Source organism: Taudactylus pleione, unplaced genomic scaffold (genome assembly GCF_031769625.1).
Source record: "Taudactylus pleione unplaced genomic scaffold, aTauple2 ptg000041l, whole genome shotgun sequence".
NCBI classification, from domain to species: domain Eukaryota; kingdom Metazoa; phylum Chordata; class Amphibia; order Anura; family Myobatrachidae; genus Taudactylus; species Taudactylus pleione.
Genome location: NW_028284443.1, coordinates 36,532,488 through 36,560,213, shown reverse-complemented (window position 1 = coordinate 36,560,213; position 27,726 = coordinate 36,532,488). Strand labels below are relative to the sequence as shown.

General features: G+C 49.2%; 1 protein-coding gene across 1 annotated transcript in view; it reads left to right on the top strand.

Moving 5' to 3' along the window:
- Positions 1–27,726, top strand: part of PCCA (propionyl-CoA carboxylase subunit alpha) — a 578,198-nt gene that overhangs the window by 21,077 nt on the left and 529,395 nt on the right. Inside the window, exons 3-4 of the mRNA XM_088458152.1 lie at positions 12,393–12,440; positions 22,890–22,958. Coding sequence (XP_088314278.1) covers positions 12,393–12,440; positions 22,890–22,958 — 117 coding nt within the window. The remainder of the gene's footprint in view (positions 1–12,392; positions 12,441–22,889; positions 22,959–27,726) is intronic.

The window sequence follows — 27,726 nt, the reverse complement described above, 5'->3', positions numbered from 1 at the left end:
GCTCCGGCTCGCAGTTTCGATGGTCGCGATGGTCAAGACCATCGCGGCCATCAAACTGCATGCTCGTATAGGCTGTGGGTGGTGACCCACAGCTATACGAGCGTCCAGGAGGATGCTCCATAGTTATGGAGGCCGGCCTTCATTCAGAGCGTGCGCTCTGCTCAGAGCGTACGGCTCTGAATGAGGGCCTAAGTTTGTAAAAAGTCTAAATATACTCTTTTAGCTTCCATCTGCAAGTTCTAAAGCCCCTCTCCCATCAATACAACACCTCCACATACCTGCCCCACGTCAATTACACCTCCACATACCTGCCCCACGTCAATTACACCTCCACATACCTGCCCCACGTCAATTACACCTCCACATACCTGCCCCACGTCAATTACACCTCCTCATACCTGTCCCATGTCAATTACACCTCTACATACCTGTCCCACATCTTTTAACCCATTATTGAGCTATTTAAAAAAAATTCACCTGGAAACTGACTTCTTAATTGGCCAAATTATGCTATTTAAACCCCTCCAAGTGCATGGGAAGGATGTACCAGAGATCCAGCACTGTCCTGACATTTTTTTAAAATAAAGATTTGTTGCTACCTTTTCACATGCTCAGAGGAGTGCGCACATAAAAACATGAATTTCCTCTTAAAAAGCAATGCGAGATTGCAACTGAAATTCGCGGTGCGAGTCCACTGTGAGAACAGCTCGCTGGCCCCAACTTGCACCTAATTAAATGCCCCCCAAAATATGTAAAAACTATTTTGTAGCCCAACAAGGCAAATAATTTTGAAAGTATTGATGTCATGATGATGGAAATCTGGTCATACAATCTCCTCCATCTCTGGATGACTAACACTTTTTGTTGAATACAGTGTTAGTGTCTGGTAATCACCGGACAATAACAAACCCCCCCTCCTCCTCTTTCAAATAAGGGCATTCCTGACTGTTTAGGTGCCAGCATAGGCATGCGCAGAATCCGACAGTGCAGTAGTCTATGTCCTCGAGGGTGGGTGGGGCAGGGTAGTACATGACGGCGCGGGAGGTCCCATTGCAGCACCCCCTGTTCCAACTTCTGCGCACGCCTGTTGGTGCCAGGGTGGAGGAGATCTGGTCGTTAAGTGGCCTCACCCAATCTGCTGACTGATACTCCTTTCACACTACAAGCAATAACCCGGGTTATTGTACGTGAACGCGCAGCAACCCAGGTTACTGGGCCCGATTCAGACCTGCTCGCAAGCGCTATGCACTCGCAAGCGGGTCGATGGCTGGGCAGTACGCACGCGCGAGCGAGAAATCACTTGCTCCGGCGCTCGCATCCAACTGGGGCAGCTGTCGATGTTAATTGTTTGGTAGGCGGGTTGGGGGGGTGGCTGGCCAAATGGAGGCGTTCCCGAAGGAACGCCTGCCATTTGGGGGCGGCCCCACTGACTTCACGAGTGAGGTCAGTGGTGAGCTTCCGGCTCTACTAGAGCCTACCACAAGGGTCTCGTCGCAAGCCCCAAAGAACGCGACTATTACCCGGCCGCTCGCTAAAGCTGTGGGTGTTCACCCACAGCTTAGCGAGCGGCCAGGAGGCCGGTCACAAAAAAAAACGCCATTCAGACCTACGAGCTGCCTCCATCAGCGAGCGGGTCTGAATCAGGGCCACTGTGCAGTGTGAAAGGGCCAAGTTTGAAATAAGTCTAGTCGAGTGACCCGGCATTTCAACCCTGGTCATGGGAAGGGTTGAACTGCAATGGCTTGCGGGGCAGTGTGAACAGGTAACCCTGGTCCTCCAAATAAAATGTGCGTTTGTGAAGCTCTACTGAATTAGCAGCAGCTCTTTGCTTACAAAGGAGTAGGACACCCTTACACTGGTGCTAACTGTGCACAGCTGCTGCCATCTCTGCAATCCCTTGTCCCTTGGCACACATGAGCAAATCAGAGTTCCCACCACCTCAGCCATTACATGCTCTTGTAAATTACCTCCTTTCTGTCCATGATGGATAAACCATAGGAAATGGCTCTGATTTTCTGTCTCCTGTTTGCTGTTTTGTGTATGTGGAGGTTGGTGCATGATATGGTTTGATAACAGACATTTTTGCAGTCAGAACACTTGCAACTAATTTTTTAAATGGCAACTGGTAGAAAAAGAAGAGGTGATGTCTTTTATATAGCTTCATACTAATCCACTTACCTGGAACTCTGCATAACAACAACATTTTTGTATGAAAAATATTATTTTTTAACAACTAATCTTTGGAAATCTCTTTGGGGATTGTATGGAATTTCTATTTCTTTTATATCTTTTACTTGTTGTTAATTACTTATTGGTGCAGTTGCATCATATTTTATTGCAGTGTATTAAACACATGGCTATATATGTTTATTTTTTTATTTTTATTTCATTCTTGATAGGAGTATCCAGTTCTGAGGTGTGTGTGTGTGCTTTACAAAGTTTATGTTTCTCAGCCAGATAATGAAAGGGGGGGGGGTTTAGAGCCTGAATTTGGTATATAGGGGGAGATGTACAAAGCCCAGAAACGGTATCAGTGCACGTTATGTGCGCTGATACCGCTTCTCCCCGATGTATGATCGGGGGTCTGGGCGGTAAATGACAGGGGCGCTGTGCGCCCCTGTCATTATCGGCGCTGCTATCTATAAGATAGCAGCGCCGACGGCAGGGCCATGTATGAACGGTCATAACGTATGACCGTTGGGCCAGCTGTAGCTGTTATCGACAGCTACAGCCTGGCGTCAGCCTATCCCCACAGCAGGGACAGCGTTGTCCCTGCTGCGGCGGCTGCCGGCTACAGGGCTCCACGTGGGGATCTCGCGATACTTGCGAGATCCCGCGCATGCTCAGTGGAGCCGGTCGGGAGAGAGACACAGCGCATCAGCACTAGGCTGATGCGCTGCTGTCTCTAGCGGGTAACGCCGGAGGGGGGAGTTAACGCTCCCCCTCTCCGGCCGATGAGATGTTTATACATCTCATCGGTAGTGCTTCCTGCTTCACCTCGGTAAAGAGGCGAAGCGGGAAGCGTTATAGCGGCACGTTAAGTGCTGCTATAATACATCTACCCCATAAACTTTAAAATGGACCTTTTCACATATACACAGAAAAGGCATCAATTTCTAGGCTGAACAGTTTGTTTTGCAGCCTATTGATTTTAATAGGAGCCAGTGACATTACTGAGTCACTACCCGACTAATGTTCATTATGCCTGACATATTGACGAGCATGCGCGCGGCATCCATTCAGTGGCTGGAGAGGCCTGGGGGAAGACCAGCTAGTGACGAAGTGCTGGGTTCCCCCCAGCCCGACGTTACACGGGAAGCGTGCTATGCGGACACGCCCCCAAATAATATCATTTAGGGGGCGTGACCTATGGTAATTAGGTCACACCCCCATTTTCAGACATGCGCGAATAGAGGGGGCGACCATCACCCTGACAGTCCAGGGCGCCGCTACCCCTGGAGCCGGCCCTGGTTATTGTCATACTGTAGGTGACCATTATTGTGATTAAAAACCAAACTTTATATTGGATAAATCTAGAGCCTTTCTATCACTGTTGGGGGTGTCTTTGAGACCATGTTCCTTGGAAGCCTTGAGTTGTACACACTCCTCATTTTCATTGTTACTACTATGTATTTTACAGATTAAAGATCTATTATGTTCATTTATCGGTCTATTTATTTTAGTTTTTCCATTCAGCAAGTGGTCTTCATATGGGAATGTTCTAGTACCTTTAATAGTGTGGTTAGAGTTGCTATAACCTTCATTAGGAACACATATGAACTGCACAGGTTCTGTGGCTAGCTGACTTCTAGGGGTAAATTTACTAAAGATTGATTTTAATCAATTAAAAATCGATCAAAATGGATATTGGGCCTGATTCAGACCCACTCGCGAGCGACTGTCCGCTCGCAAGTGGGTCGATGGTCTGCACTGAGCATGCGCACGACGGAGGGAGCTCCGTCGTGCGCATGCGCCAGACACGACGAGCGAAGGAAAGTCCTTCGCTCGTTGTGTCCGATCAAAGGGGGCGTGCTGTCAATGTTGATTGACAGCACGCCCCCTTTGGTGGGCGTGCCTCCCTGACGGGGGCGTTCCCACGGGAACGCCTTCCATCAGAAGCCGGCCCACTGACATCACTAGTGATGTCAGTGGGAGTGATTTTGGCTCTGATAGAGCCAAAATCACTCCGGAGCTTGCGGTTGAAAACCTCAACCGCAGGCTCCGGCTCGCTATTTCGATGGTCGCGATGGTCACGACCATCGCGGCCATCAAAATGCACGCTCGTATAGCCTGTGGGTGGTGACCCACAGCTATACGAGCGTCCAGGAGGACGCTCCATGAAAATGGAGCCCGGCCCTCATGCAGAGCGTGCGCTCTGCTCAGAGCGTATGGCTCTGAATGAGGGCCATTGTTTCCGGAGCTAAATCTCACATTTCCGAACACTTAAAAATCAATATATAAAAAAAAAATCAGCTGTTAGCAAATGTGTGATTTTTACCCCCGAAACAGAATATTGATGTTGATTGATTTGATTTATTTATTTATTTATTTTTTAAATTGATTAAAATCCAACTTTACTTAATTTAACCCTTTTTACATTGCTTTTCACTTGATTTTAATCAGCCACAGAACCTGTTTAATTAATTTGTGTCCCTTTATTAAAGGGACATTATAGCAACTCTAAGGGCCTGATTCTGAGTCAGACGTAGTGGTGTGCATGTTTGCCTCCTTTGCCACAATCATGTCTGTGAATTTGTTAATACTAGTATAAGCCCTTCTCTGGTCTACATGTGTCTGACTGTCCATCTTTAGACGCATCATTACCGCTTGGTGTGTGTTTTCAGGGCCGGATTAAGGCTTGTGGGGGGCCTCAGGGCAACTAAGTTGCGGGGGCCCCCTTCAAGCCACACAGAGCCGAGCCCAGCCGTGCCCCCAGTAGCAGTCCCCCCTCAACAGTAGTCCCCCCAGGATTTCCCCTAGTAGTACCCCCCCTCTATGCAGTGTCCCCCAGCAGTGGTCCCACCAGTGTGCAGTGCCCCTAGTAGTACCCACAGCAGTGCCCTTAGTTAGTTCGCCCCCCCCCAGCAGTGCCCTTAGGAGTAGTCCGCCCCCCTCCCCAGCAGTGTCCTTGGTAGTAGTCCGCCCCCCTCCCCAGCAGTGTCCTTGGTAGTAGTCCGCCCCCCTCCCCAGCAGTGTCCTTGGTAGTAGTCCGCCCCCCTCCCCAGCAGTGTCCTTGGTAGTAGTCCGCCTCCCTCCCCAGCAGTGTCCTTGGTAGTAGTCCGCCTCCCTCCCCAGCAGTGTCCTTGGTAGTAGTCCGCCCCCCTCCCCAGCAGTGTCCTTGGTAGTAGTCCGCCCCCCTCCCCAGCAGTGTCCTTGGTAGTAGTCTGCCCCCCTCCCCAGCAGTGCCCTTGGTAGTAGTAGTAAACCCCCCCCCCCCACACACACAGAAAAAAAAAAATCTCCACTTACCTTAATCCCTGCTCCGCCATCTGCTCCTCCGTCCGGCGTCCTCTTGGGCCGGCCCGCTCTGCACGATGGGAGAGACGTCTCTCCCATCAGCCACCGCGTGAGACGGAAGACGGAGGCTGTGGTAGTGGGCTGCAGCGCAGCAGCCAATGAGAGTCTGTGACTCTCATCGGCTGCTAAAACAAACTAGGGGTGTGCACCGGACACTTTTCGTGTTTTGGTTTTGGATCTGGATCTTTCTTCGTGTTTTGGATCTGGATTGGTTTTGCCAAAACCACCCTTCCGTGTTTTGGGTTCTGGGTTTTGTGTTTTGGATCTGGATTTTTTCTTAAAAAATAAAAAAACCCCGCTAAAATCACATAAATGGGCCTTTTTTTGTTCCTACGCTATTAATAACCCCAATAACATTAATTTCCACTCATTTCCACTCTATTCTGAACACCTCACACCTCACAATATTGTTTTTAGGCCAAAAGGTTGTACCGAGGAAGCTGGATGACTATGCTAAGCGACACAAGGGGGCGGCACAAACACGTGGCCCATCTAGGAGTGGCACTGCAGTGGCAGACAGGAAGCCAATCAGCGTTATGGTGCCCATTTGCATGTAGCACGAACCCGGGAGATCCGTGCTACATGCATCTGTGTGATTGGCACAGAGCAATGACAGGTCCGTGAGACCCGTCTGTGCTGCTGTGGTAAAAAAAAAAAAAAAAACCTGTGTAAAAAAAGAAAAAAATGGCGTGCACCCCCCCAAAAAAGAGCAACCAGCCCCGGGCATTAGTAACCCAGTGCTGGGTGTGCTTAAATACAGGGGACAAACGACGTAGGGGTCCCCTGTACTTAAGCACAACCAGCACCGGGCTAGTCAGAACCAGCGCTGGTTGCCAAAATACGGGGGACAAACGACATAGGGGTCCCCTGTATTCTGCGCAACCAGCTCTGGGCTCTGATCCGGTCCTGGTTCTGGAAATATAGGGGACAAAAAATGAGTAGGGTTCCCCTGTATGTTCCAGAACCAGCACTGGACTTTTTCTAGCGGGGGGCTGATGCCACAGCCAGGGGAGCCCTTTCACCGGGCCCCCCAGCCGCAGCATCAACCCTGACCGCTAGTCAGCCCAGGCCGGGGATCCCTGGAGAGCTGGGGACCCCCCCAATAAAGGGGTCACCCTCTCCAGGGCACCCCAGGCCCAGGCTGATAGCCCGGGGCTATCCCCGCCACCCCTGGTGGCGGTGGGTGGCGGGTTGATTGTGTGGTGTGGTGTAAATAAAGAATATCAAACATTGTCTTTACAAGTAGAACTGCAAGTCCCAGCTAGCCTGCCCCGCATGCTGGTACTTGGAGAACCACAAGTACCAGCATGCAGGGCATTAAGGGCCCACTAGTACCTGTAGTTCACCTGTAAAAAAAATGTTTAAAAAAACACAGGACACACACACCGTGACAGTATAAGTTTATTAAACATACATACACACACACACACACACACACATGTACACATACTCACCTATGTAACCCTGTAGCATCGGTCCACTTGTCCGGTAAAGTATCCATAGGGGACCTGTGAAAAAAAACATACTCACCATCTCCTATGCGAGGTTCTGTCCTCTTCGTTCCAAAGTAGGCATCCCCGGACTTGGCAAAAAAAAAAAACGAAAACGCGATCCACGAACTTAGTACCGTTCTATAGAACGGTACTTCCCGAATGAGAGCTTAGCGGCGGGGTATCACCATGGAAACCCCGCTGCTAAGCGTTCATTGGCTGAGAGAGGTCATCTCCCGTCTCTCAGCCAATGAACGGCTCCCTCCATTGTAGTCAATGGTGGGAACCGCAGGGTAAACTTTAATAACCTTGCGGCTCCCAGCATTGACTACAATGGAGGGAGCCGTTCATTGGCTGAGAGAGACGGGAGATGGCCTCTCTCAGCCAATGAACGCTTAGCAGCGGGGTTTCCATGGTGATACCCCGCCGCTAAGCTCTCATTCGGGAAGTACCGTTCTATAGAACGGTACTAAGTTCGTGGATCGCGTTTTCGTTTTTTTTTTTGCCAAGTCCGGGGATGCCTACTTTGGAACGAAGAGGACAGAACCTCGCATAGGAGATGGTGAGTATGTTTTTTTTCACAGGTCCCCTATGGATACTTTACCGGACAAGTGGACCGATGCTACAGGGTTACATAGGTGAGTATGTGTACATGTGTGTGTGTGTGTATGTATGTTTAATAAACTTATACTGTCACGGTGTGTGTGTCCTGTGTTTTTTTTAAACATTTTTTTACAGGTGAACTACAGGTACTAGTGGGCCCTTAATGCCCTGCATGCTGGTACTTGTGGTTCTCCAAGTACCAGCATGCGGGGCAGGCTTGCTGGGACTTGCAGTTCTACTTGTAAAGACAATGTTTGATATTCTTTATTTACACCACACCACACAATCAACCCGCCACCCACCGCCACCAGGGGTGGCGGGGATAGCCCCGGGCTATCAGCCTGGGCCTGGGGTGCCCTGGAGAGGGTGACCCCTTTATTGGGGGGGTCCCCAGCTCTCCAGGGATCCCCGGCCTGGGCTGACTAGCGGTCAGGGCTGATGCTGCGGCTGGGGGGCCCGGTGAAAGGGCTCCCCTGGCTGTGGCATCAGCCCCCCGCTAGAAAAAGTCCAGTGCTGGTTCTGGAACATACAGGGGAACCCTACTCATTTTTTTCCCCTGTATTTCCAGAACCAGGACCGGATCAGAGCCCAGAGCTGGTTGCGCAGAATACGGGGGACCCCTACGTCGTTTGTCCCCCGTATTTTGGCAACCAGCTCTGGTTCTGACTAGCCCGGTGCTGGTTGTGTTTAAGTACAGGGGACCCCTATGTCGTTTGTCCCCTGTATTTAAGCACACCCAGCACTGGGTCACTAATGCCCGGGGCTGGTTGCTCTTTTTTTGGGGGGGAGGACGCCATTTTTTTCTCTTTTTACACAGGTTTTTTTTTTTTATTTACCACAGCAGCACAGACGGGTCTCACGGACCCGTTAGTGCTCTGTGTCAATGACACAGATGCAAGTAGCACGGATCTCCTGGTCCGTGCGTGCATCTGTGTCATTGAAATACACAGCAGCACAGACGGGTCTCACTGACCCATCTGTGCTCTGTGTCACTGTCAATCACACAGATGCATGTAGCACGGATCTCACGAGTCCGTGCTACATGCAAATGAGCACCATAATGCTGATTGGCTGAGAGCCGTGACAGACGGCTCTGTCAGCCAATCAGCACTTTGCCCATTAAAGGCAAAGGCATTTTTTTTTAAATGGCCGCTCGAGGCAAAACCTCGAGATCCGACAGCAGATCTCGAGGTTTTGCCTCGGGAGAGGGATCCGGGGCAGACAGGGAGATCCGAGCTTGGGCTCGGATCGCCCCGGATCCCCGAAGTTCGGGTGGGTTCGGTTCTCAGGGAACCGAACCCGCTCATCCCTAAAACAAACCCACAGCTGCCGGCGCCGGCGGCTGTGTGTTTGTGCTGTGTAGTGCGGGTGGCACTTATGTGCCATCCACATTACCGCCCTGCCCCAAGCTGATGGCAGCACTGAATGTGCTGCTGCATGCAGTAGTGTGGGGGCCCAGGGACGACCGCCCCTGTTGCCCCTCCCCCCTTAATCCGGCCCTGTGTATTTTTTAGTTGCAACCATCCGACGCATCAGACATTGCTAAGTGCAGATTCTCTAGTGTAAGCACCTGAGTTCGCAACCAGTTTATATATGACGCGCCTGTGACATGCCCACAACAGTGCATCTGGTTAGTCACCTCTCACCGCTCAGGAACGCCCAATACATGTTTGATACAATCTGACCTGCAACTCTGTATGCACACACTGTGGGACGAAAGCTCTGTGTGACTGTTTTATGAGCTACTTCGAGGCATTTGCCTGTCGTGAAATGTTGGGAGGCGTAGCTGGCACTATCCTGCTGTATGTCCGCTAAAAAGCTGTGTATAAATTATAATGCATTGGATTTACTCTTCCAAAATATTTAGCCCACCAAGAGCTTACTTTTTAAATAAGTATTGATAACCATATTTAAACTTTTTTTCTGTAAAATGAAGAGAATATACTTGTGTGTAGTTACTAAAAGTACTCTAACGTATGTTATCTAGCGCAGAATGTACATTTATTTGCAGTAATAGAACAAATATTTCCTTTCAAGTGTTGTCCATTTGTTTCATGTTCAGCTACTCAGATCTGTGTTTTTTGTTTTTTTTGTTTTTGTTTTTTTTTAGTGTCAGAAGTATTAAAATACAATAACAAGCTATGCAAGTTCTTTCTATGGTTTCAGGATGTCTGGTGTAAAGATATCTTTCAAAGGGGAAAACATTGGTTGGGTGCTATATATGAGCCAAGCAGCTTCCGAAACTCAAACTTAAACTCAATGCTTCTTAGAAGAGAATACTCTTTGAAGGTCCAGATGGCTATGTTGTCTACTGTATTTTCTTCCTTTATGTGTGTGTTATGCTATTGGAGATGTAAAAGTTAATGAAGATTACGTGATTTCCTTGGAGGTGGTCATGTGGTTGGTCACTGTAATATAACCAAATTTTAGGATTAACTTTTTAGATTTTTCTGTAAACAAAAAAGGTAGTTTAATGATCTTGTCATGTCAAACTTGACTAAAGTGGCGTTAGGATCTGCTCATACAGATAAAAAAAAAAATGCTGGGCATCTTGCCTATTCTCTTCTTTTTTGCCCAAGTTAGATCGCGTGAACTGGCATTCTCCTATTTAACTTGCAAGTGTCAGACTAAACAGTGCACTGAATTGAATAGCTCAGGGACCAACTTTCCAGCGCTATTCAGCTCCCGCTGAATTAAATCGCCCACTTTTGAGTGTTGTAAGTGCAGGAAGACAACGCTGAGCTTCAGGGACCTATTGGAAGATACCTACCTGTATAATTTTGCAACAATTTAACTCCTGGTTCCTGCATGAGAAAATAATTTGTGACTGTGCATGTCCCAGAACCTTTAGATTTAGGCATTTGGGTGTTATTTAACACAGTAACAAGCAGTATGATCTTAGAGACCATCCTTTAGTCTTAAAAGCAGAACTGTTTACAATCACATTTTACATTTCAAATCACAAAGCATGTTTTCATAATGCTCCTGTAGTGCTCATTCTAGTACCCTGCACCTGTCATAACCAGTGCAGTTTCTCTTTCCTGCCTGGGCTGTCACTCTCTGCACAGGCGCTTCTAGCGCACTTTTGACTGTATATCAGAGGATTGTTGCATCAGCTGAGTGTGCTAGAAGCACCAGAGAAGAGAGCGACACCTCAGACAGGAAAAGAGGAACTGGCATGAGTTGACAGGTGCAGGGTGCTAGAATGAACACTGCTCCAGAGTACTTTCTGTATTGGGTATTATACCACTGTCCCATTGATGTGTGCTGGGCAACTTAAGTCACACACTACGCCGTACACTCACAGGACAATACAGCTCAAGCCCCTGCAGGATTTAGGCAATGGGTGTTAGAGAGACAGTGGCCCCCAATTCCCTATTTCTACAAGAGGGGCATGTCATATTTCAGGGTTAGTCCTAAAATAAGCATACTATGGGCGGTATTCAATTGTTAAAGCGTGCCCGATTTCCTGGCTAAAGTGATGGGAGATCGCGGGGCACTATTAAATTGTTGCTGATCGCACCCATAGTGTTTGGGTTTAGCTGAGTAAAATGGCTACCCCTGACCAAAGTGCTGGGCGCGATCGCGAAAAGTGCTGTTTGATCGCCCAAACAGGTTAATTTTCATCCATTTCAGCTCGCACCCCCCAGTGCTGCGCGCTGAAATGGTGCGCCGGCAGCTGATTGCGCCCGACAGGAGCAACAAATGAATAGCTCCTGTCGGGCGCGAAAGGGGGGGGAAACAATTGAATACCGCCCTATGCATTTATCTCCAAATATTTTAATTTAAACAAATGCAAATGGAAAGTATGCCATCTCATTGATACCAGGGCTGTGGAGTCGGTATACAATCGGGAAGCCGGCTGCCGGAATCCCGACAGCCGGCTTCCCGACTGCTTTATCCCGGTGTGGGATAAATGACAGGCGTCTATATCTAGACGCCTGTCATTACCCCTACGCCGGGCACCGCGAGCGGACAGCCGCCTTGGGGGGGGAGGGTTAGGTTTAGGGCACCCGGGAGGGACTTAGGGTTAGGCACCCCTCCCCCGGGAGGGTTAGGGTTAGGCCAGGGGGAAGAAGGGTTAGGGTTAGGCACCCCCGGGGGGACTTAGGGTTAGCGGGGAACGGGGGGGTTAGGGTTAGGCACTTGGGTGGGGGGTTAGGGTTAGCGGGTTAGGTTAGTTTATACTTACCTTAGCGACGATTGGGATTTCCAATGCTGTCGGGCTTCCGCTGCCGGGAACTCTGCTTTTGTCGTCCAGGCGCTGCCGGGAATAGAACCACCATGCGGCCGGCAGTATTTCATACCGATTCCATGGAGTCAGTACACCAAACCTTCAACTCCTCTATTTACTACTGTCCAACTTCTTCATGAATTGCAAATGCATATTAATGTATAAGTAATACATTTATTGTAGCAAAAGGCATTGTCATTTCCCACTACATAAATGCTCCACGGCCCTGTTGGAAACTGACAGAACAGGGTATATATGACATAATACAGGGTACAGGAGTCGGTCAAACAGATAAGAGACAGTCTATGGAGATCTCTGAGAATTTTAATCTGTCACATTATGGGCACCATGGTTCTTTTGCTGCAATTACTTTATAAACCTTGGCTGTTATTTTTAAACATGTACAATGCCTTTCCAGTGTAGTTTATTGACCATTTATAACACCTCTTTACCCTCTCATTGTATGTGTGTTGTGCATCTGATCAAACATCAATGTTGTGTATTTATAACATTAAAATTCACTTTTTTTTTTTTTTTTTTTTCCCCAGACATTCGAAAAAATATTAATTGCCAACAGAGGAGAGATTGCATGCAGAGTAAGTACATCTCCTGTATTATCACACACATACATGCACAACATTATCTGACTCCACTTGTTAGAACTGTGTACCAGTGGCGTAACTAGGGCAGGGCGGGCGGGGTTCGTGCCCTGGGCGCCGTTGGACCGGCGGCGCGGGGGGGCGCCGCCGGCCACGGTACCGGCCCGCCCGCCCTAGTTAGCCAGTGTAGCGCCGACCGCAATGAGTGCGGTCAGCGCTACACATTTACACAGGACCGGCGCTAGGCTTCCAGCGCCGGTCCTGTGCTGCACGCCTGAGCCCGTTCCTTCCCCCAGGAGGCGGGCTCAGGCTGTGTATAACACACGCATCGCCGCCAGCGCTGGCGGCGATGCGTGTGTTAAGCAGCAGCCAATGAGAGTCAGATAGACTCTCATTGACTGCTGCAGCACCCACTGCAAGAGCCGGACTTCCGTCCGGCTCCTGCAGTGGGTAATGGGACTGACGTCATGACGTCTGTCCCATAATGCTGAGCACGCCCGCCCGGGCGGGAGCGGCGTCGCGATCAGGAGCAGGAGCAGAGATTCAGGTAAGTATATTTTTATAGATAGATATATATGTATATATATATTTTTTTTTTGTAACCTATCTGCACAACGGGGGAGGGGGGTAACTACTACCGGGGGGACCTCTACTGGGGGAGGGGTGACTACTACTGGGGGGACCTCTACTGGGGAAGGGGTGACTACTACTGGGGAGACCTCTACTGGGGGAGGGGTGGCTACTACTGGGGAGACCTCTACTGGGGGAGGGGTGGCTACTACTGGGGGACCTCTACTGGGGGAGGGGTGGCTACTACTGGGGGGACCTCTACTGGGGGAGGGGTGGCTACTACTGGGGGCACCATTGGGAGCACCTACTCTACTGGGGACTACTACTTGGGGGGGGAACTACCACTGGGGGCATTATGAAAGGGGCCTACTAGAGGCACTGCACTCGGGGGACCACTACTGGGGGCAATAATAGGAAGGGCCACTACAGGGGGCACTGGATAGGGGGGATCACTACAGGGTGCCTGCATAAGGGGACCACTACTGGGAAAACTGCATGGGGGGGGACTACTGCTGGGGGCACTATATAAAGGGCACTGCATGGGGGGGGGGCTACTACTGGGGGCACCATATAAAGGGCACTGCATAAGGGGATACTGCTACTGGGCGCACTGCATTGTGGGGACTGCTACTGGGGGCACTGCATAAGGGGAACACTACGTGGGGCACTGCATTTGGGGGGGCCACTACTGGGGGTACTGTATAAGGGGCACTACTATGGGCCTGCATAAGAGGGACCACAACTGCATACTGGGGGTACTGTATAAGGGGTACTACTGGGGTTAAGGTGCATATGGATAGGAATATTCAGCGTGAAAATAAAGGGGTGTGTCATGTTGACACGCCCCATTTTTAAGTGACCACGCCCATTCCCCCCCCCCCGCACGCGCATATCGGTGTGTTAGGGGGGGGGGGCTCCGTTTTCAAATTTGCCCTGGGCTCCAAATACCCTAGTTACGCCACTGCTGTGTACTGAAACATAGTGTGTTGGTGAAAATTATCTCAAAGGTCATCCTATCCTGCACAAGTATAGAAGTGTGCTAGAAAAAACAAATTCCATTTGCACACTGCAACGGACCAGCAAAAGAGACTTACATCCTACATGATAATAGCAATGCAGAGATCTCGGTTACATACATTTACAAACATATGGTAAGCCACCAGCCACAGCAAGGTGTCTCTGCTCTGGTGTTCCTACGCTAAATGATAACAGCACCACTTTGGGCCATACATTTATGTACTTCTAAATTGAGAGCCAACTCACCTGGAGGCACCTCAGTATCCTCCAGTATAGCACTACAAGGATCAGCATACATGCAAGTGCAAAGCGCCACAGAGTAAGCTTCAGTCATAGAAATAAATCTTATTACATGAAGTGGTGAAACTGAACATGAAATATCTTTCTACTTCAGGGTCCATAGGGTATCCACAGGATACCTTGGGGTATAGGTGTGACGTCAGTCGCTGGGCACCATAGAGTTAAGCTTTTCAGCCTCCCAGGATGCACTAGGGTCCCCCTCCTATACCCTGCCCCCGAGCCAAGGCACCTCAGTTTAGTTTGGTGCCCGGCCGGCGTCGGGTGCACCTGTCGGAGTGGGGGCTAGAAGAGCCCCTGAAGCTTTCTTCAGTGCAGCTGTGGCTGCACATCTGGATGTACAGCATGGACAGTCAGTCCTGACGTCCATGCTGTCTTCCCTACACCCCCGCCGGTACCAGAACGCCGATACCGATCCGGGGATGCTGGTGAGCATCTGGGGTCACAGCTAGCGGTGACCCCAGATGTTCCGGACCAAGGGGGACAAATGGCCGGATCCAAGGGGGACAAAGGTAAGCAGCGGGGTCCCGCGGTGGGTCCCCGCTGGTCACATGGTCCTAAGTCCCCTTGCAGGGGGCTCCCTGGGGACTGGCTGCAGCGTGGAGCCAGGCGGCCAACCTGCGCTTTCCACTACCCCCTGGGACAGCGGACCGCAGCAGAGCGGTAGCGCTGCGGCGTCCCAGGGGTTAAATGCATGCCAGGGGAGCGCGCCTTCCCTGTCTCACAGCCGGCGCCTCCCCCGCTGCACACAGCCCTCTCTGCATGCTGCCGACTGGTCCTGTGGCAGCGCTCCTCCCCCAGGCCAGCCTCCTCTCTGCTCCTCGGCGGCCATCTTCTCCAGAACGCATGGTGAACGCTGCTGGAAGCGCTGGACGGAAGCATCGTGGTCTGGGTCCCCCCGCATACCTCTCCTCCGCTGTGGCTCAGGTCTGTGTATGCAGCGCTGTGTCCTACCAGGCCCTGTGTCTGTGTAGTTGAGTGATCAGCGCTGTTAGTGCAGGAATTGTTATTTCTCTGCATTGTATGTGACTGTGCTAGCGCTGCCTGTAACTTTTCTTCTCTAAACTGTCAGCTTTATTACTGTCCCTGTTCTTTCAGCTAAAGCCCTTGCGGTGCGGTGCTGCAGGGTGGTCTCTCGCCTATTTAATACTTAATTGGTGAGAGAGGTCACATACGTGGTGCCATCATGTCTGAAAGTGATTTTCCCCTCCGGCTACAGTGTACCACGTGCAAAGTACCGTTAGCGGAGGGGGAGGGTAGCGCGGAGGGCCTCTGCCGGCAGTGTTTGTCCATGGCGCGGCCTATTACGGTTACAGCACCGGTACAGGAGCCGCCCTGGGCTTGTTTCGCTCAGGCGTTAACAGCTTTAGTGGGCCAGTTAGCTCCGCAGCCTGCGTTTACTCCGATGGGTTTGTCCCAGCAGTCTGTGGTGTCGTCACCCATGCAGGGGTTCCCACGACAATTGGTGGTACCCCACAGTCTCCCTATTTCCCCACTCCCGGGTTCTCAGGAGCCAGCGTGGGTTAACTCCCTGACGAGTTCTGTACAGCACTTGTCGGATGTGTTGCAAGGGGAGTCTGTGATGCAGCCTCATAAAAGGCCGGTGGCATCTCTGTCCGCTCCTTATGAGGATGACGAAGGGACGTCTGATGATGGGGAGATTCTGGATCTTTACGATCAGGAACCTCTCCATACTAAGGACGCTGATGCTAAGTCCAAAGTATATATTCCTGGACTTATTCGGGCAGTCCGCACAGCCTTGGTGATTGAGGACGAAGTTCCCCCAGCGGCTAAATCTAAGTATGCCTTTTTCAAAGATGTGAAGGGCGATGCCACAGTCTTTCCTCTTTCGGGTCAGTTGGTGGACCATTTAGAGGAGGCGTGGAAACAGCCTGGCAAGCGATACCAGCCGCAGAGACGCCTGGCGGTGGCTTATCCGTTCGCGGATAATTATTTTGCTAAGTGGGAATCCCCTCCACAGGTGGATTCTCACGTGACCCGTCTTGTCCGTAGTGCCACATTGCCGATGCCATCCATGTCCTCCCTTAAGGATGCTACGGACCGCAAGGTAGAAATCTGCCTGAAGTCCGCTTATTCCCTTGCAGGGGGGGCAGCACGGCCGGCTATGGCCATTTGCTGGGTTGCCAGAGCGATGGAGCGCTGGGCGGATTCATTAGAGGCTTCTTTTGAATCCGACTGTCCGGCCGAACAGGCGGAGTTGATTGGCAATCTCCGTGATTCGGCCACCTACATCAACGAGGCGGCTCTAGACATTAGTACTCTGGTGTCTAGAATTTCTTCAGCAGCGGTAGCTGCTCGTCGCACCTTGTAGCTGCGATCCTGGAAGGCGGACGCAGATTCCAAGAAAGGTCTGGAAGCGTTGCCGTTTACCGGAGAAGTTCTCTTCGGTCCGGATCTGGATAAGATTGTGGCCACGCTGGCGGCAGCCAAATCTGCTTGTCTCCCGTCGGCCGCTGCTCCTTCTGGTTCTGGACCATCGTCCTTTCGGTCATCTGGGGCCCAGGGCAGGCCCAAACCACAGTCGTTTCCTCGACAGGCTGGCCCTAAGAAATCGGTCAAGCCCCGGAAGCAGGCATGGAGTACCAGACGTCCGGCCCCCAAGCCAGATGACAAGCCTGCGGCCTGACGGTCCGGGCCTCCCTTTGGGGGATCCCAGGGTGGGAGGCCGCCTGCTACAGTTCGCCCAGTGTTGGTCGACCACTACGACAGACACTTGGGTTCTGGAGGTGGTTTCCCACGGATACGCCCTCTCCTTCCGGCACAGATCCCCGGCTCGCTTCTTCACCACGGGTCTGCCATCAGACCGGAACAAGGCTATGGAGCTGCGGAAGGTATTGCACACTATGCTCCAGGCTGGAGTTATAGTGCCTGTTCCATTCTCCCAGAGGGGCCAGGGTTTCTATTCAAATCTATTTTTGGTACAGAAACCCAATGGGTCATATCGTCCGATTCTCAACCTCAAAGCACTCAACAAGTCTTTGCGGGTCCCGAAGTTTCGGATGGAGACCCTACGGTCCATCATTCTGGCGCTGGAACCTGGGGACTACATGGTGTCATTGGACATACAGGACGCTTACCTGCATGTCCCTATTCTTTTGCGCCATCAACAGTTCCTCAGGTTTGCAATCCGCAGCGACCACTTCCAGTTTCGGGCGTTACCTTTTGGCCTGGCAACAGCACCACGTGTTTTCACCAAGGTGATGGCGGTCATGGCGGCTTCTCTGCGGCTGCAGGGAGTCCGCATGTTGCCGTATTTGGACGACCTGTTATTGGTGGCAGGATCTCCAGAGCTCCTGTTACGCCACTTGGACCTGACCATTGCACTGCTGCAACGGCACGGCTGGCTAATCAACTGGCAGAAGTCCACTCTAATCCCGTCTCGGAGGATTCTGCATCTTGGAGCCTTATTGGACTCGGGACAGCAAAGGATCTTCGTGACGGAGGACAAGATCTCTGCTTTACAGTCAAGGGTGCGCAGTTGCCTGCACAGCCGCCGGGTGTCCTTACACTCGGCGATGAGGTTACTGGGCTCCATGGTGTCGGTGTTCGACATGGTGGAATACGCCCAGTTTCACTCCAGACCTCTGCAGCACCTGATCCTGTCCAAGTGGAACGGGCTGCCTCAGTCTCTGAAGTCCCAGACGATTGTGCTCACCCCGGAGGTTCGCCTGTCCCTTGCGTGGTGGTTACAGACGACCCACCTCAACAAGGGACGTCCGTTCTGGGTTCCAAATTGGGTCCTGTTGACAACGGACGCCAGTCTTCGGGGCTGGGGAGCAGTTTCGGGTCCACACTTGTTCCAGGGCAGGTGGACGCCGACAGAAGCGGAGCTTCCAATAAATATCTTGGAACTCCGTGCGGTCTTCAATGCTCTCCAGCAGGCACAGCGGTTTCTCCAGGGTCGCCCGGTGCAGGTCCAGTCGGACAACGCTACCACCGTGGCCTACATAAACAGGCAAGGAGGAACTCGCAGTCGGGCGGCTCTCGTAGAGGTCTCTCGGATCCTGGTTTGGGCGGAGCGCAATCTTCCGGCCATATCAGCGGTCTTCATCCCGGGAGTGCTAAATTGGGAGGCGGACTTTCTAAGTCGCCAAGACGTTCATCCGGGGGAATGGTCCCTGCACCCGGACGTTTTTCAACTACTGGTGGACAGGTGGGGTCTTCCAGAAATCGACCTCATGGCGTCCCGGCACAACAACAAGTTGCCGGTGTACGGGTCTCGCACAAGAGACGAAGGGGCGTCTCTGGTGGATGCTCTGTCCGTCCGGTGGACGTTCCGGTTCGCATACCTGTTCCCTCCGGTCTCCCTTCTTCCACGGGTAATCCGGAAATTCAAACAGGAAGGAGGGACGCTCCTGTTGATAGCTCCCGCGTGGCCCAGACGGCACTGGTTCTCAGACCTTCAGGGTCTGTCCGTGGACAGTCCTCTGCGGTTGCCGCTACGACCGGACCTTCTGTCTCAGGGTCCTTGTCTTCACCCGGACCTGACTCGGCTGTCTTTGACGGCGTGGCTGTTGAGACGGCCATGCTGAGGTCCCGGGGGTTTTCCAGCTCTGTGGTGCGTACCATGTTACGAGCTCGGAAACCGTCTTCCGCGAGGATATACCATCGCGTGTGGCATACGTTCTTCCAGTGGTGTCGACCGAGAGGTTATGTTTCGTCTGTCTCGGATTCTCGCCTTCCTGCAAGCGGGACTAGATCATGGGCTTCGCCTTGCTTCTTTGAAGGTACAGGTTTCGGCCCTATCTGTCTGGTTTCACCGTAGGATTGCTACAATCCCGGATGTGTGCACCTTTATGCAGGGTGTTCTCCGCATTCAGCCGCCCTTTGTTCCACCTGTGGCGCCTTGGGATTTGGCTGTGGTCCTGAGGGCTCTCCAAGGACCGCCGTTTGAACCACTGGGCTCAGTGGATCTTAAATGGCTAACAGCTAAGACTGTTTTCCTTCTGGCCATTGCTTCGGCCAGACGTGTTTCTGAGTTAGGGGCTCTTTCTTGTAGACCCCCTTTCTTGGTTTTTCATGGGAACAGGGCAGTGCTCCGCACTCGGCCCGAGTTTCTTCCCAAAGTTGTTTCCCAGTTTCATGTTAACGAGGAAATAGTTGTTCCGGCCTTTAACTCACCGGGTCTTTCCGTGGGTGAGGCCTCTTTGGATGTTGTGCGGGCCTTAAGGACTTATGTTGACCGCACTTCTTCGTTTAGGAAGTCGGACGCTTTGTTTGTCCTCTATGGCTTCCGTAAAAAGGGTTGGCCTGCTTCAAAGCAAACTTTGGCAGCCTGGATCCGTATGGCTATTTCTGAAGCTTATCTTCATGAAGGCCTACCGGTCCCTCCTTCTCTGAAGGCTCATTCCACTAGGTCTGTGGGTCCTTCGTGGGCAGCTCGACGTGGTGCCTCGGCAGTTCAGATCTGCAAGGCTGCTACGTGGTCCTCTGTCCATACCTTCGTGAGGTATTACAGGTTTGACACCTTCGCCTCTCAGGATGCTTCCTTCGGGCGGCGGATTCTCCTTTCTGCACAGGAGCGTCCCCACCCTTAAAGGATACTGCTTTGGGACATCCCCAAGGTATCCTGTGGATACCCTATGGACCCTGAAGTAGAAAATATGAGATATGGTAAGAACTTACCCTTGTTATCTCTATTTCTACGAAGTCCATAGGGTTCCACAGGACTCCCGCCCTGTCGCACCTGTGCTGCAGATGGGCTTTGCTCTGGTCACCAGTTTTCCGTCTCCCTCTGGTGAGAATGTGATTCTTGTATGTGTCCAGATCTTTTTTCTCTCTCTTCCTTCTCCTCCTCCGGCCTATGGCTTGATAACTAACTGAGGTGCCTTGGCTCGGGGGCGGGGGTATAGGAGGGGGACCCTAGTGCATCCTGGGAGGCTGAAAAGCTTAACTCTATGGTGCCCATCGACTGACGTCACACCTATACCCCAAGGTATCCTGTGGAACCCTATGGACTTCGTAGAAATAGAGATAACAAGGGTAAGTTCTTACCATATCTCATATTTTTCATTTCATGTAGAATATTAAGATCAGTGTTACACAACATTTCATGTAATATTAAAACGACAATCCCACATATACGTTTTTTATTTCTTCTGTTAATAGCAAGTTAAGTATCTATCTTTTTGAGCATGCATCTAATTTTCATGCCAAGAGATCCATTTGGTCACCTAAGAAAATGCTGAAGTGGAGTAGGGTGTCCCTAAGTGAAATTGTACTTTCATCTCAAAGTGGAATTGTACTTTAGCAATAATCCTGGATGTAGAGGAGGAGAGGGTGATTTCCAATTTTAGGCAAAAGCAGTTCTAGCAGCTATCAATATATGGCCAAGCACATATTGATAGTGTTTAGGTACACAGGGGGATACAAATGGAGGAGAGCCAGACTAGGTTCTAGGCTAAGTGGCATGTTCATGACTTCAGAATACATAATCTTCTTGTCAAAATGGTTGAATTTATGGGTATTCTTAGAATACTATGTGCAGGATTATTCCCTTCTGGACGTAGTTACGCAAACAGAATTTTAAGCACTCTGGCCACATTTAATGTAACTTGGTGGTGGGTGATTAGGCATAATGTATGTAGTAATTTAATATGCATTTCGGTGTGGTTCCGATATTTTGTCATATGGTTAGAAGTAGGGTAGATATTTTCCCATTGTTTCAAAAAGAGAGGTTGATGGAGGTCTAATTCCAAATGCAACTAAGTGGAGGACTTATCTGGGGAGCATGGAGATTGTAAACATCTATACCAAATGGATATTGCACATTTAGAGGATTCTTTTGTGAGTCTGTTCATATTCAGGGATTATATGGAGAAGGAGTGAGCCTTTCACCTTACCTACATCCTGCAACCAATGGTGGATTTCCATGTATTGATGTTAATCGGAAGTGAGCAGGCCAAATTGGCTCTGAAGCTGTGCTAAAAAGAGTAGGGAGTATGGGTAAAGCAAACACCCCAGGAGGACCAGCTAGAATGTCTCAAATTGAGAATCAATCTTGCCATGTCTTTGAGGGAGAAGTTACCAGTGTGTGGATGGGAAGTGTTTTGGGGTCCACAACCAGTCTACCAAGGATGCAATGGGATTAGAGCTGTTTCCATGTCTACCCAGGGTTTAAAGTTGAAAGAGTGGAACCAGTTCCTTAATTGGGACAGGATACTAGCTTCTTGATAGAAACGTCTGGGTGAACCACAATGTTTCAATATAGTTATACACCAAAAGACCTATCTGGGGGGGCTTATTTTTTCCAATCATAATCAAGCATTATCTTTTTGAGTTGACCTAAGAGATTTTATGCTGGACAGTAAAAGGTATTGTATTGAAAATTGACATCAATTTTGGGAACAGTGTTATTTTTAAGATGCCTAACCAGGAGACCTCGTCCTTAACTCAGGAGTTGGTGAGGTTTGTAAGTTGGGAGCTCAAAGATAAAATATTAACAGTAAAGACATCCACCATGGAACCTGGCATCCAAGTTTAAAAATGAGTAACCTAACGGCAAGAACTTCAGCAAATGTGACATAAAAATGATTAACGTACATAACACTGCCTGAGGTTTTGTCTTCAGGAAACCGCTTAATTGCCATCTTGATTTCTTACGGTGTTCAGGGGGCGTTTAGGCCTTGCAGGATTTAAGGATGGCAAGTCAATGTCTATTAGAAAAACATTGATGGAATCAGCAGTATGCTGTAGAATCAGGGGGTCAAGGGTCAAATTATACAGCCTGGCATAGTAGGTAGAAAAAACATTAGCTATTTCCAAAGATTGTGATGCTTTTAGCCCCTTGGAGTCTTATCAGATGTAATTCTGTTCCTAGTCTCATGACCCAGCAGTTTATGTGCTAGGGGCCTACCCGTCCGGGCTACCCACACAGTAGAACTTATGACGCAACTTAGTTGGAGCCGCTTGCATCTGACTAAGGAAAGGCTTTTGTAGCTGGTGTCACACTGATTTTATTTTTGGCTGTACTCAAATAAATAATTGCCTCCTTCCTAAATCTCTCGCTGCCAGACAATACATGAACTAACATAGCTCATGTTACGGCAGAAGGAGGGGAATGAGGAAATAGATGTTATAGTGCTGATAGAGCTTAGAAGGCTGTTCCAAAGCCTCTCTGCTAAATACATCATGAGTCCGTGGTTGCTATGGTAGTCCATGACATTGTATAGAATCATAAATTATTAGTAGCAGGCTGAAAATAACAAAACTGAAATGGTAAATATCAAGATTATTCTTCTAGCCTGCCACATAGTTTATATATTAAAAAAACAGTACCTTAAATATTTTTCATGTGACTGCAGCTTTAATGTGGAACAGTGATATTACTTGCTCTTTAATTATATGCCTTACATATTGTATTTCTTTTTTTTTACCCACACAATAGAACTTTTGGCATAATTTAGTCAGGGCCACTTGCATCTGACTTTGGAAAAGGTTTTGCAGCTGGTCTGTTTTTGCAAATCACGTGTTTTTCCTTTTATAGTATAGTCTTGAGAACTTTGTTTTATATACTAAATAACAAAATATGTGTTCAACCAGGTCATCAAGACATGCAGGAAAATGGGTATAAAAACCGTTGCGGTACACAGCGATGCTGATTCTGCTGCGGTGAGTATCCTTGTGGGTTTGTTTGTAATTACTTGCTTTGTCCATATTTTAAATTATTACTTTCAGTGGCACATTCAGGAGGTGTTTCCAAATTCCTCGAAACCCCCCAATGGACAATTTTTTTTTTTAAATGTATACTGAGACCATTTTACCTCTCTACACTGGCTGCAATCGGAACTACTACGCATGTGCGCAACTCCATGAACGGAGAGCTCTGTTTTTCAGAACTCTTTGCACTGGTTTCAAGAAGATGGTAGTGGGGGAACTGCTGCGCATGACCAACGGCTGCAGCTCCTCCCATGGGCCTTCGCAGAGCTCAGTGACTACTCAAGTCTCTGGCGACAGGAGGTAACTTTCAAGGACTGCTGCTAAGACTGGCTCCAGATCCGACCCTGAGGGTAATGAGTGGTATGAGAGAGCAATGATGATGGTAAAAGTAGGCGTGAAACAGGGCACAAATATGTTGGCAATGAGGCATGAGAGAAGATGGAGGTGTTTGAAAAAAATAAAAACAACCCCCCCATATATAGTATTAAATGTTATGCTTTCTTCAAAACCACAGATGTGGAAACCACCCCTCCTGAAATCCTGCATTTGCCTGTGACTTTTAATGCACTGCTTATTTTATTGTTTAGCTGTCATTGTAATTGCATATTAGCCTATCTATTTGCATTTTAGCCTAGATAAGAATTTGGTTCTTTTTTATGTTTTTCTTTTTGAAGTTTGTGGTTGGTAAAGACACATAATTACAGTAGTTGTACTCTAATGCCCCTCCCCCTTCCTCATACAGGAAAAATGAATTGATCCTCCTAATACTGTATACACTATGGGCCTGATTCTGAGTTCAGAAAAAGAAAAATATTAACTCTTCACCTTGGCAAACCAAGTTGCAATGCAAGTGGTGCAATCATTTTTATTTTTGCATGCATGATAAATACTGGCTTGTTTTGCATGTAGCCCACACATGCTAGACAGCTTTATTTTTACAATGCAAATTAGATTTGAACTATGACACAGTTTTGCCAAATGTAAATCTCCCTGCATTTTTTATAACTTCTCTACATGCAGTGCAACATGATTTTGCCAGGGTACAATGTTACACTTTTATTTCCCTCCCAAATCAGAATCTGCCCCTATGAAATCTGTCTGGAGTAAGCAGGTTTAGTATGCCACAGTCGTAACATAACCCATTGTTTTGTTGTCAGACATCTAATAGACTTGTCTGAGGTTTTTCATATTTTGCATTGTCATTTTTCTTACTTTGTTTTTACATTTTTTTTTTTTTCTTTCAAGTTTCCTTTCAAAGATTTCTATCGTGTTTCCTTTGCTAGGAGAAAAGCTATGAAATACCTCTTCTAGTAGAGGACAATATAAGTAAGACTCTCACTACAGAAGTAATACATTTGTAGACGTTTGATTTTATACTTGGTGCACATATTTTCGCTCTGGGTACAATCACAAAAACAAATTTAAACCTCTGATTTATTAGTATCCTACCATATCTCTGGTCCCTGTATCTCTACTTCTATTTCCAGCTGCTATTTATTTATTTGGAAAGTCATTGGTGTTTTTCTCTATTGAACCTGCATGTCGTGGTTGTTTTTTTTTTTTTTTTAATGTTTTTTTTTTCATTTTTATTTAGCCTTTTAAATATTTTTTACACGATCAGTATAAAGTTTATGATAAGTAAAAAGTAGGTTAACACTAATTGGTTTTGAACAAAGGAAGGTATAGCATAAAGCAGTGACTGAGATGTAATTTTATTTGGCATTTTTAACTCAGCAGGGCTTCTATATCCAAGGAATGTAATGAACTATAAAAGACTGGAAATGTCCTATGGGAATATAATGTAAATTACAGCAACTGTACAGAGAAAAAATGGAGAAATACTACACTTGTTGCTCTCCCTCCATTTTTAGGTAGCAACATAAATTATACAATTAGATTACAGCTGTCTGTATAAGTATCTATACAGTGTATGTTTTGCTTGCTTCATTTTAAATATTCTTCCTTATCTAAACAAAATGTTTAAGTGCTTCCAAAGCATATGCAGTCTGTCTGTGGTCTTCATACTGGAGGGAACATTTATTTTTGTTAAACTCTGTGTCAGGGCCAGATTAAGGCTTGTGGGGGCCCCGGGGCAACTAAATTGTTGGGGCCCCATTAATAAAATTGCCACGGCCCCACGCAGCAACTACTATGGCCCTAACCTTGGCTCCAGACTCCACTAACCGGCTAGGTATCCTCATACTACTGTCCACAGCACTACTGGGAACAGACTCCCGGCAGCATAGTGGACATAGAGGCCCATTTATCATTATACTGTATATTTGCGGCTTAATCCCAGAAAACACCCATTTTGGGGGGCTAACCGCAAATATTAAGTTTCCCCCAGAAGTATGACATGGGGACCACAGCAGCTATCTCTGACACCTGTTGTGATCTCTCCATTCCTGCTGGCAGCCGCATCTCCCATAGGTTTCTATGGAGGATGCGCTGCTGCCTAATTTAACAACTTCCAAAATGTGATACATTCTGGAGATTGGCTAACTCCATCTCCAAATAGCATTAGCCGCTGTAGCTTATGTGCTACACATCACATAATTACCCGGGAAAGGGTACTCCCAGAACCCTCCCCGGCAATGGGGGCCGCGCATGTGCAGTCAGCACTCCGGACATATCGCAAGGATGGAGCCCCTGTACATGCGTGTGCTGTTTGATACATTCTACCAGTATGTTCGCATCTTGCAGTGTGATCATTGGCGGTAATGTCATGCCCAGATCGCATTGCAAATGCGTTCATTAATTGTCCCCCATGATCTAGTATACTGCCAGGGGCAAACACAGAATTTTGAGTGGTGGGTGAGAAAGAGAGAGAAGGGGTGTTGAGGGAGGGGGAGAGATAGGAGGGAAAGACAGAGGGAGGGACAAGGAGGGAGGGAGAGCAATATAGAGTGAGAGCGAGAAGAAGAGTGAGAGAGAAAGCGAGGCCGTGGCTAATTGAATACCCCCCAGAGACAGAAAAGTCATGAGTGACAGAGAGGGAGAGGGTGGGAGAGAAGAGAGAAACACAGATGGAGGCAAAGGGAGAGCGGAAAGGACAGGGTGCACACACACTGTACCTGCTGCACGAACAGACGGGCAGGCAGCACTTCTGAATAATGTGGGTCACGTCATTAGGCTACGCCCCCTACGAAGGGACAGGGCTTCCAACGTCGGCCACGATCCGACAGTGACAGTCGGTGAGCTCAGCTGTCACTGCTGTCTGCTGCCGGGTGGAGCCGGCCAGAGAGTGTCCAGACTCCAGAGTGGCCCGGAATGCTTGAGGCAGTCTGGGGGCCCCTTGACGTCCGCCCTGCCTATATTTCGGCCCTACTCTGTGTACTGTTCCCCCCCCCCCCCCCCCCTATATTGTATGTCTTCTCTTTAAGTTTTTTTTTGGCTGGCTTCCAAACAAAGCAATGTCCAATCTTGGTAGATCCCTTCTAAATCGAGACTGCTCATCAACGGCTAGAAAGTGAATATAATTATGCCATTCTTCATAGTGAACAATAGGACAAAGTGAATGCAAGAACACTATTTATTTGCATTAGAAGATATTGATATTACTGATGCCCTAATAAAAAAAATCTATGTAAAAAAGACAAAAGTACAAATGTCTGGGGGTCATTCAGACCCGCTCGCGAGCGCAGGACGCTCGCAAGCGGGTCGATGTTCCCCCACTGCGCATGCGCACAACGGAGGGAGCTCTGTCGTGTGCATGCGTGAGACCCGGCGAGCGACGGGCTCTCCATCGCTCCGGGTCTCGCACCAAAGGGAGCGTGCTGTCGATGTTGATTGACAGCACGCCCCCTTTGGTGGGCGTACCGGGGGCGTGGCTGCCAGACGGAGGCGTTCCCATGGGAACGCCTACCATCTGAAGCCGGCCCCACTGACATCACTAGTGATGTCAGTGGGAGTGATTTTGGCTCTGATAGAGCCAAAATCACTCCAGGGCTTGTGGCAGCGAGACCCTACCGCAGGGTCTCCGTCGCAAGCCCGATGGTCGCGATGGTTAAGACCATCGCGACCATCATCATGGACGCTCGCATATGCTGTGGGTGGTCACCCACAGCTATGCGAGCGGCCAGGAGGCCGCTCCATTTTCATGGAGGAGGGCCCTGATTCAGAGCGAGCGCTCTGGTCAGAGCGTTCGGCTCTGAATCAGGCCCGTCTGTTTGTAAAGCCGCCCTGTACACATTGGTGTTAATAAAAAAATAATAAAAAAAAAAAATCTGTGCTTGTTAAATGTGAAGACAAAACCTTTTATAATATCCTCTCTTATCTGCAGCACCAGGCACCCCACACTAATGCACATGACCACTGCAGATGACATTGTAACTGATGCGAGGAAAAACAAACACTGCTCTGTGTGTTTTGCATAATCACCTTTCAAGGGCATTTAGCAAGTTTAAGACTGTGCATTGAATGCCTGATTCCAACACCTGTGTGTGCGAGCTTTAAGGCCCCCATACACTGTGCAATATAGCAGCCGATCCGATATCGGCCAGTGCGCGCTCCCGTGGGGTCATAAATCACACCTCCCATAGCTTACTGCATGTTCATTTGATCTGGGGATGAGATGTACGATCCCATGCAGCGCTATACAGGTGAGGGAGGGGGGTGCAGGCATATCCAGTGGTCGGGCAGCGGATCACTGTGTGTGGGGACCGCCCGATATGTCGGCCATCGGATCGGCCGTCTCTTCGCAAGATGCAGATCGCACCCT